Genomic DNA, 10856 nt, shown 5'->3' on the forward strand with positions numbered 1-10856 from the left:
CGCAGTTGAAGCCGTTTATTGAGAATTTTGAAGATATGTCGAAACAAAGTCACTCAAAGAAGTTTGTGAATGCGGTAAACAAGGCTTTGGAACAGGTAAGTAAGCTGGTGCGGGCGCAATTGATGTGTAAAAGTCAAACGGTTGATTTGGGCGGTGTAAACAACAGTGGGATCAAAGAGAGAGTGTCTGCCCCAAAAGGGAACACGATTAGGGTTTTGATGGAACGATTACAGCCGGTTGAAATTCTTTCAACGATGAAGGATTCTGCTATTAAGGGGTTTGATATGAGATTTTTTGAGATTGAACTTACTGTTTTGAAAAGTTTCTTGAACGCGTTTAATAACCAAAAAGGTTGCTTGTTTGGAAAATGTCGTGAAGTGGTTGTTGGAAAATGTATTGAAGGTGGTACAGGTGAAGGATTCGGTAAGAAGAGAAGGAAGGGGTTGTTGGTTTCTATAACATCTGAAAGCGTTGATGAAAATGGAGATGGTTCGGGTGGTGTTGAGGACGGCTTCATGTCACCACGAGAGAGGAAGAAAAGTAAGTATCTCTCACCGCCTTACTTTAGTCCAGTTACAGGTGGAAAGCTTTCGACTTTTGGTTCTGGTTCATTTAAAGAAGCGAAAACGGAGGCTGATAATGCTCCAGAAGTGGATTCTAAAATGCTGGTAGAGTCATTGAAGAAGAGCAGTGGGAAGAAATCGAGCCAAAAGAGACGTGTGCGTGATTCAAAAGCTGATGGGAAAAAAGATGAGACAATGGAGTTGGATCTTGCGTTCGTCAAGCAGAAGCTGGAGACGATGTGCGAGATCGTTCAAAGGTGTGAAGAAAGTGAAATGAGTGCAAATTTGAAAGGAAGTATTGAAGCTGGTTTAAAAGATGTTCTTGAGAAAGTGGGTAATATGAGTGGCAAGTGAGTTTAATTTATGCTTTTGGTGGTAGTAATTAGTAGTAATTAGTAATAGTAATTAGTAATTAACTTCTCCTGGTTATTTAAAGTTTTAGAGGATGGAGTAGATACATTAGTTTTATAATCTGTTTTGTGTTGTCGGTTCGACCGCATTTCAACTAAGGTTTAGTGGTTTACCTTTCTTTATATATCCCTTTATTAACCTGTTTGTGTTTGTTCATCAAGGTTTTAAAACATGTTTTGATTTGCCAATAGCTGTAGGAATCAGGATAACTTTGATTAGTTTGATACGTAACTTGTCATTCAAAACCAACTAAACATTAATCTTCCCAAAACAAACAAAATAAAGTTGCAATAATTAATCTGATACGTTTGAAATTGTAAGATAAAGGGGGTATGAAAAGGACTCGTACAACAACATGCTTCACGAGCACACTAACAAATTGTTAACTGCTAATAGAAACAACAATTAGTCATCTACAGGAGGATCATTGGGGGTTTCTTCGGCACTGCGTTTAATTGTTAAAACGGGACATTCACAATGCTTCACACAAAAATTCACTCACCGTTCCTACGAAAACCGTGTTCAAAGATATCAGAAATATATGCGTCATGTAAAGAGAAACTGGTGAAACATTAACGAAAAAAACAGATAAAAGTACTGTTAATTATTGTTCAATTCGCATGAATATGGCAATGGGAATATGGCAATAAAGGTATGACATGGCTCTATAGTGGTGACTGTAATCCAAAATTGAAGAAAAATAAGTGCACTATAGTAGCGTTGTAAACGACGCCCGTTACGATGCTCGTTGCAGCGTAGCGTTTTGGTGACTAACCAGTCTCGACCTTGTCCCGTCTTGTGATAAGTCGGTAAACGGTCAAAAGTCTCGTCTGAACTGTTGCTATTTAGGGAAACATACAAACCTGGACAGTTTTTAACATAGATTGGTAGCGACTTTGAACAAATATTGGATTACTAGTTGTTTAGCTGGTAACAAAACCCTACTAAGTTATACGGACTACTAGTTAAAAAATGATGTACCCTTTCTAAACTTTACCAATTTTGACATATTATTTGGCACTCCCAAAATATTTGTCTGTTCATGATATTCTCCGACTTCTAATTTTAATGGATAACGGGGAAGTAGGGAATATTACACAAGTCATTCAAATACAGCTTATACAGAGACCTCATTTGGCAATTCAATAGCTTCAACAACAAACCAGGTAGTTAAACGTGTTAGATTAGACAATGTTGATAATGATCTTTTTGTGAACATTGTAGAACAGATTGTAAATCATAATGCATCATTTAAAACCAACTCACAGTAATTTTACCGAACAACCAAAATAAAGTTGAAAAGATCCGATACAACCGAAATTTTAAGAAAAAAGGGGAGTGAAAGGGACTAGTAACAAAGCATGATAGGTTGAGAAAAAAGACGGAAGACATTGTTTAATCCTTCACGAGGGACACTACAAGCATAGTTTACAGCAAATTCAAATTATTAGTCATCTACAGGATCATTGGGGGTCTCTTCAGCACTGCGTTTGATCGTTACCACAGGGCACTCACAATGCTTCACACAAAACTCACTCACAGTTCCTACAAATACCCTGTTCAGAGATTTTAAATATATAAGCATCATGGTATAGAGAAACTGGTGAAACATTGGACAAAAAAGAAACAGATAAATACAATACTAGTAATTAATGTTCAATTTGCAGGAACAAATATGAGTGTTATTTACCCGTTTGTACACAATTGGGTTGATGTGGGCTCTGTTTAATCTTTAACTGGTCACATGGGTCAAACTGGAAAATGAACTTAATAGGAAATGGGTCAAACTGGTCAGGATCAGGACACCAGACATGTGGGACCGCTGTCAGAAATAGTCAAAAAGCCTTCCAAGATCATTCGAGTCATAGAATGGGCGTTGGACATCCTAGGTGACCCACAATGCCTGTTAAGGGGCGTTGTGGGGGGCAATTCAGTTGGGCTTTGCGCACAACACAACGTACTATTCGAAGGGTGTGGTAGTTTTTTGATTGGTTGTTAATTTATTTAATTGTTTTCTCATTATTTGCATTCAACTAGTAATCATATTTTACTACAATTCACACAACATTACCATAAAAAGTTAACAACCCTCCTTCTCACAACATTGACACATCAGCACAATTTCCCCCCACAACTACACATTATCCACAACATTCATCAACCATAACTATAGGTCTAATCAACTCAATGTAAAAAAGTTCGGATTATTCTTTTAATAATATTGAACACATTAGCTATTAGCTATCTACTTAAAAGAGCAAATGAATTAAAAATGCAACCAAAAGTTTCACTATTTAACCTACTCATGCAAAATTAGATTTGTTGCCATCTAAGGTAACATTCTCTTCTGGACATTGTTTTGCATAGACTGGTAACAACTTTGAATATATATTGCAATACTAGCTGGTAACAACCCTACCATTGGTTGCAATTTCGACTAATCTACCCTTTCAAAACTTTACCAATAGGTATAGAAAAATGTGTGGGTATAAATTGACATATTATTTGGCACTCCTAGATATTCGGCAGTTCATGATATCCTCGGTATTTTTAATTTCAATGGTTAACAGGGAAGAAGGAATATTACACAAGTTTTTTTTTTTTTTTTTTTTTTTTTAAAAGGCAAAGTCACACACCCATACACGAATATATACATGTCCACCCTTGGACTCGAACCCCCAACCTCTTGCCTGAAGGGGCCACCTCGATACCGCCAGACCAATGGTCCTTTGGTAGAATATTACACAAGTCATTCAAATACAGCTTATATAGAAACCTCATTTAGCAATTTAATAGCTTCCTTAACAAATCAGGTAATTAACCGTGTTAACTTTAGACGAATGTTGATAATATAATCTACATGTGGAAATTGTTGTACAAATGGTAAAAGATGAAGGACTAAACATGCTTAAAATCTAGATATGAGAGAATATTCATACCTCTGGAAGGGGCCAAGACCCCTGTTTCCAACAACAAGGAGGTCTGGTTGTACTCTCTTAACCTCATGGCAGATTATTTCTTTTGGATCACCCTTCTTGATCCATGCTTCACAAGCAACCTAACAAAACATTGATTAGCACACGGAGAACCAGATATTATAAAGTCAAATAGCTACTATATTATATTTCTCAATGTGTGTGTGTGTGTGTGTGTGGGAGGGAGGGAGAGAGAGAGAGAGAGAGAGAGAGAGAGAGAGAGAGAGAGAGAGAGAGAGAGAGAGAGAGAGAGAGAGAGAGAGAGAGAGAGAGAGAGAGACCCCTAGTTCGTGACTTCGCTTCACAAAGTACTCCAGCAGATGCGATCCTCTAATCTTGTCCTTACGATTAGCATCTCTGAAATCTTCTGGTGAGGCGTAGATACTATCAACTTCCTCAAAACCTAGCACAATATGGATATAAAATTAAAAACCATTAGAAATATTGATTTATAATCAATTTAATAAACAAAAAGCAGGTGTTGTCTAAGAAGCTAAAATCAGAGAAGGAAGAGTTATACATTGTACGACTATGCGAAAATATGTACTTAAAAAAGAGTGAAGATGCATGGCAGGAATATAAGGGATGTGATAACAATCAATAGTTTATTTAACATATACGCAAAATATATCTACCAAAAGCAAGTTGATAAGTTAAAACTTTCTTCTTTCTATTTAACAGAGTGATTTCCAAAGACCAGGTAATCATTCCTGGGAAACTGCCTCTTGCACTCACATCACATACAAATACGTGATTACTCAAACACAAACGAACAATAGCAATGGTCCAATGGAATAATAAAAAGAAAAAACACACAATCTTTACGATTTTAGATCTGTTTGAGGGCCCACAGACTCCCACTACAAGCTGACGGTTGACCCATTTCTGGCAACAATCAGTCTAAAGAACTCAACAAATGTATGTAGTTAATAAAATGAATCTTAATAAGCAGAAACAAGGACAATGTTGGGAAAAACTCCCATACATTTACTGGTAATACAATGATGATCTGGTTCGTTTTTTTTTTTTTTTTTATTTCCCTTTATCATCAGTCAAGACTTGTACCAGACAGCATTATGAAATCCAGCCCCTTTTGTTTTCAAGTAATACTGAAATCGTTAAGAGGACTTTTTCACATATGTGATAACAATTTATTTTATTAGATTTGCATTGCAACGTTATCATGGAAACTAAATGTGTATATATGAATTAGCAATGAATACTAATAGCACGATCTTTTACAACTGGTTTTAGTTGTTGTAATTACATTGGATAAGAAATAATAATATGCCCAAATAGGATTTAATCTTGGTGCAAAAGAAAGGCGTTCATCATAAGGGGATGTTCCATGAACTAGATAGTTCTTAAAAGCAATGGAATAAATGAGTATGATAAAAGAAAAGCCTCACATTGTTGCATATAGGCACAGACAACAGCACTTAACAGTCCTACATAAGCTAAATTAAATACGTCACATTCATATGTAGAAGCTATATCCCATCATATTGTTCATCAAGTTCAAAATTAATACCAATATCAGCTCGTAAGAAAGCTCAATGAACGTGCCATTTCACATCACAAATTCATAATCAAATAAACAAGTGATCCAAAACGAACATGCCAGTTCATATCACGATATGTAAGCGAAGCTTGAAGGACGTAAAAATATGAATCCCAAAATTTAATCCAACACCTGAATCTACTCGAAGCCTAATAAAGACTACATTGCAATAGCAACTTTCGCAACAGAAACTCTTGAATCCTGATACTAAACTAAAGTGTCATATACTGTGCAAAAATCGTGAAAAGGTGCTTATAACCTAGAATCGAAGTTTATAACGTCTACTAATACTATAACTCCACGAAACGCAAAATCATCCCTCATAATTGATTTATACTGATTCAGACCTAATTAACAATCACATGGCATGCAATAGCAAATTACTCAATTTCGCCTAAAATTGATTTGACGAAACCTAATTTCAAAAACTAGACACTAAAAACAAACCTAATACCTGCAAGGTAGATCGTACAAATTGAATACATATACATATCTAAATTCTATATATGAATGCATAATATAACAAGTTACACAGCAGAAAAACCTCTATCGCATAGAATTAATTTAATAAACCCTAACATGTAGTTGAAGGTTCGATATACATACGGAAACATAAATAGATCGTAGAAATTGAATACAGACAGATACAGATAAACATAAATATGTAAAATAAGGAAAATTAAATATACATACCGTCTTCATCCGGAACTTGAACATGAAGAAAAAGTAATTTGAAACCAGAAGTATTGTTGCGAATGATTTTGTTCAAAGTCCATTCGAATGCTGATTTGCTACTGATTGAAGCATGTGGATAGCCTTTGATGCTTGATTCGTTCACTCCTAGCATAATTCGAGTCACCTCATCCGAGTTAACTCGATCCGTCGCCATGGTTTAAATGATTAGAGTTTGACTCGCTCGGCCTACTAATTTTTTATTTATAGTAGTGAATTTCGTTATTTTCGGTTTCTTCTCCTTCAAGTTGAAATTGAAAAGGTGTATTGACTGTAATTGTTAAAACGTGTCAAGTCAAGGGCTTTTTGGCTGTATTATACGTGCCATGAAACTATTGGCTGCTGTATCTTATACAAAAGTTCTCGCTGAACTACACCAAAAGAAAAATAATTACCCGTGAAACCACGAGTTTATTTTAATAAAAAATTTAATGATATATTTTAAGTATTAAGTGAACGTAAATGTTAAAGTTACTTAGTTTAATGACCCGTGAAACCACAAATTCAACTAAGAAACTTGTCATTATTTTTACAAATATATTGATATAGTTAAGTTGGTCAGAATAAATGAACTACATTTATCCTCACACGACCTTCTTTCAATTTTCATCACAATTACTATTTTTCTTGTCGTAAAAGTCTACATTACAACATTTTTTATTGAGACATGTATTTTGTATACATATGTAACGTAATTAATCCCGTAAAAAACTCACAATTGTTATTTTGTGTTTAAAAAGTTGACTAATGAATGATATTTTGTTGTGTTTAAAATTTTTTATTTTAAGTATGTTATAAGAGATGTGTTGTTCCGACATAAATATATCACACAATATCAGTCACACTCTGACTTGGCATTAGACCACACAAATTATATACGGAGTAGTTGTTATGATTGAAGGAAAAAAAAAAGAATAAGATATGATTAAGAAGATAATCACGTTTGTTATAAAATAATACGAAATAATTATTTAGTTGTTATTATGAAAAAGAAAAAAAAAATACTAAAAAGTAGAAGATAAATAATTACTTTTTTTATTAATTTATTTTAATTAGTGTTTATGACATCTTCTAGATGTCTTCTTATTTTTTCTTTTTTCTTTTGATTTATTTTTACAAATAATAATTGCTTTTTTATGACATTATTACATTAAAGATTTAATATTAACTATAGATAATACACAATAATATTTTTCTAAGCTAAGCATTGACTTAGGTATATGGTGTGAGATTAGTTGAGTTATTGTCAATTTAGGTTTAATTCTCACTACAAACGGAAAATTTCAATCTTTGATGGTACTGCAAATATCAATGCGATTTGAGAAGGTCACAGGGGGTTTTCATAACCTTCGATGGTACTCTCAACATCGTCGCGAATTGGGTTTCCTTTTAACGTTTGTGTGGGTAGCATATGATCGTGAAGGTGGTTAAGTCCCCTCTAGGTGATGTCGATATCACCATTCGAAAAAAATAGTGAATTTTCTAAACATATTCGGTTATGATTAAGACTTTCATGACATGCATTATTTACTTTTAAGTTTTGTTCACCTCTAATAAGTACTTTATTAATCTCAATGTACCAACACTGCTCTTGAGCAGAGCCCTTCGCTATACTTAAAAAAATCATAACAATAATAATAATTCCTATAGTATATATTAAAAAAAAAAAAAAAAAAAAGTTCAATAAATCAATTATATATTAAGGATTAATTTTCAACTATTGGATTAGAGAAATTACAATCAAAACCTTTATAGTTTAGCTATTTAGTTAAAAATTTTAAACTTAGAGTGTAATAAAAAATTTACAATTAATCTACCAAAAATTGCAACTTTTCTGCAGTGCATTCAATATGGTGCGGCGCACCATTAATGAGGTGCGGGGCACCTTAACACTAATACGCACACCATAATTTCTTAAAACGTACTGATGTTGATTTTTGACATTTTATGTTGTAAGGTGCGGCGCTTTTGCCTTTTAGAGTGGCGCACCATTTAACTGCCAGCAGGTGCGGCTCACCTTAAGCTTGGACAGCCACATTTGTTTGTTTTTCAACAAACTAACACCCAAATCAATCTATCAATTTAGCTATTTGATAGACGTGTACTCCACACTCTCCAAATCCATTATAGAGTATTAGAAATAGCTTCACTTTCAACTTAGTAAAATACAATAAAATGATTCATATGATCATACTAAAATCACCAACATCTTTTAGAAATGACATCACTTTTCATGAAATAATGTAACCATTCATGGTTACCTTTCCATCAAAAGATGTAATTTTCGAGTGATGAGATGCTGACCTTGTTTGACTAATTGTTGTAGTATTGTGATAAATTGTATGTGTACCTATTGATTAGGTCCTTGTGCTTGAGAAAGGTTGTGTGGACTTTTGCTTGGAAGTACTTGTTAAATTGCTTGCTCGGATTTGAGGTGAGTACAATATATGTCTACTTGTTACTGAGATATGTATTGGTATGAAATTGTTTGTATTGAGATTGGTATGAGGTGCTTGGTTCACGTTGGGAACGCATCAAGAGGGATCTTGGTTCACGTTGGGAACACATCAAGAACCAAAGTAGAAACATGCGCATTGTGATGGTTGATATGATGGTAGGGTTCTTGGTTCATGTTAGGAATGCATAAAGAACTAAATATGATTATGAAATGTGTGAATTGTTTGGTTTATGATATGCGGATAATTGACTATCTTTATGAATGTTATTAATTGGTATGCATATATTGTATCCACTAAGCGTTTTCGCTTACTCGTTGTTGTTTAACCTTTTTATAAGTATCAGTGTGAGCAAGGGAAAGAGTGCGATAGTTGACTTGTGCATGATATGCTATTGGATTGCAGTTATGCTTGCCCTTAGTGATTGTCAGATGCCTTGGTAGCTAGGTGCCTTGGGTGGGATAGATATGTCATAATAATCATGCTTTGGTCTTTTTGTTGTCGTAATGTCAAATGGGTCAAGTTTGCCCGATTTTGTAACGGGTAGGTCTAATATTAAATGTTGATTGATTTTCATGTAAAGTTATTGAAAGTGCTAGTTTAAAGGTAATTGAAATGAACTATGTTTTGGTTAAAAGACATGTATCGAAATGGGTCTTTAGAAATGGGTCAAAATCAGTTTTCAAGAATGAATCAGAAGTTCCAGCAGGTGGTGCGCCGCACCAGAATGTGGATTTTGCTACTGATGTCAAAAATGTAAATTTTAGTGTATTGGTGCACCGCAATTGCCCCAAATTGCACCACACCGGAGTGAAGGTGCGCCGCACCTGATGCTGTCGGTTTAAAAAAATGGCCGAATTTCGATTATTGGTTTGTGATCGTTTCATCAAGTCCTTTTTGGGACATTATTAGTGTAATATTATGTTGGGTGTGTGAGTTTGTCGTTCCAAAAAAATTATAAGTAGGTGGAAAAATTTAATGCATACGACATGTGATATTCTTGTGATTAGTTTCGTTGGGGTGTTTTTAAGTGTGAAGTTCGTTGTTTTTTTTTATTCTTTTGTCTTTGGGCTTTAGTGTGGTTTGTTTTGTTGCGCTTGGTTGTAATGTTTTGTTTTTCCGTTTGTAGTCGGGCCTTGTTTTCTTGATTTATGTTGTTTGCAAGTATTCACTTTTTTTTATGAAGTCAGTTTTTAGAAAATTATATATTTTTTTCTCTGGAAAAAAGAGCATAAGGTGGGATTGAAAATTCATACCTACAACTATTTCAAACTCAAACCCAGACCCACAATCGTTTCTTTTCAAGATTAAAACCAAACACTCCTAAAACATCAATTTCCGAAAACTACGAACCAAAATAAATCCAATTTTGCCATTTTTTGGTAACATTGGGCCTTGATTAAGCCCATTACTAAAACACCTGTTTTTATATAAGCCATTCACAAAAAAAGCCTCTAAAAAAATCAAATACAAAAAGAAACCCTAAATTCGCCGTCGCCTTTCCAGTTTCCCCTATAAATCTAATCTATCAACGAACACTTGAAACAATCCATTCTTCACGCATCTTCATTTATCTATCAGTTTAAAATCTAATAATTATGTTTTATGTTTTTATATTAAATGAAAATTATGTAGTGGCGATGATGATCATTGCTTTATTTCTGACACCTCTTGTATGAGATCAGTTTCTAAATAAGCAACTCTCTGAGCCTTTAATTTTTTAATTTTTTTTAATAATATTGATTGTTAAATTGATCGGAAATTCAGGCAACCTCCTTTTGAAAATGTAAATGAGAAGGAAGGTGTTAATCCGGTCAGAAATTAATACGTTTTGCTCTTCAGATTTGCTGAGATTTTATCTCTGAAGCTGGTCTAGTAAGCACAACAACATTTTCAATTAATTAATTATTTTATATTTAATTATTGCTGTTACAAAATGTTGAATACTCTGTAGATGCATAATAGATACTTAAGAGTTCTGTTTTTTAATTCAAGGAGATTCATAGCCTGCTCCAATTACTCATATGCTGAGATTTCCTCCACATTCATATAGTTAATGTTTTGAGTGTTTCATGGATCTAAAAGTGTTCATTTGTCTATACTATCTCATAATAAGGTTGGTCTCAATGGTCTTGTTCGCCCTCCCGCCCACACTTCA

At 34.1% G+C, this 10856-nt stretch overlaps 1 protein-coding gene and 2 non-coding genes across 3 annotated transcripts; 2 read left to right on the top strand and 1 right to left on the bottom strand.

Annotated features, from left to right (window-relative positions):
• Positions 1–2323: 2323 nt before the first annotated feature.
• Positions 2324–6483, bottom strand: LOC139867105 (universal stress protein A-like protein). The gene is made up of 4 exons (XM_071855436.1): positions 6204–6483; positions 4231–4352; positions 3914–4032; positions 2324–2530 (listed from the first exon to the last, which is right to left on the bottom strand). The coding sequence occupies exons 1-4, from the start codon at positions 6397–6399 to the stop codon at positions 2422–2424; spliced, it is 546 nt and encodes a 181-aa protein (XP_071711537.1). The 5' UTR covers positions 6400–6483; the 3' UTR covers positions 2324–2421.
• Positions 6484–10334: 3851 nt separating this feature from the next.
• Positions 10335–10409, top strand: LOC139869606 (small nucleolar RNA snoR1). The gene has a single exon (XR_011766209.1). It is a non-coding gene; the product is annotated as a small nucleolar RNA snoR1 (small nucleolar RNA).
• Positions 10410–10463: 54 nt separating this feature from the next.
• Positions 10464–10590, top strand: LOC139869613 (small nucleolar RNA snoR77). The gene has a single exon (XR_011766217.1). It is a non-coding gene; the product is annotated as a small nucleolar RNA snoR77 (small nucleolar RNA).
• Positions 10591–10856: the final 266 nt, after the last annotated feature.

The sequence above is a fragment of the Rutidosis leptorrhynchoides genome, chromosome 9, assembly GCF_046630445.1.
Source record: "Rutidosis leptorrhynchoides isolate AG116_Rl617_1_P2 chromosome 9, CSIRO_AGI_Rlap_v1, whole genome shotgun sequence".
Classification (NCBI taxonomy): domain Eukaryota; kingdom Viridiplantae; phylum Streptophyta; class Magnoliopsida; order Asterales; family Asteraceae; genus Rutidosis; species Rutidosis leptorrhynchoides.

What these genes read in the sequence shown, in the direction of transcription:
- LOC139867105 (XM_071855436.1), bottom strand. Translation starts at nt 6,399, where the DNA reads ATGGCGACGGATCGAGTTAACTCGGATGAGGTGACTCGAATTATGCTA. An exon ending in TCAAGTTCCGGATGAAGACG is followed by an intron (nt 4,353 to 6,203) that starts GTATGTATATTT and finishes ATATTGTGCTAG; the next exon opens with GTTTTGAGGAAGTTGATAGT. An exon ending in GGTCTTGGCCCCTTCCAGAG is followed by an intron (nt 2,531 to 3,913) that starts GTATGAATATTC and finishes ATCTCTGAACAG; the next exon opens with GGTATTTGTAGGAACTGTGA.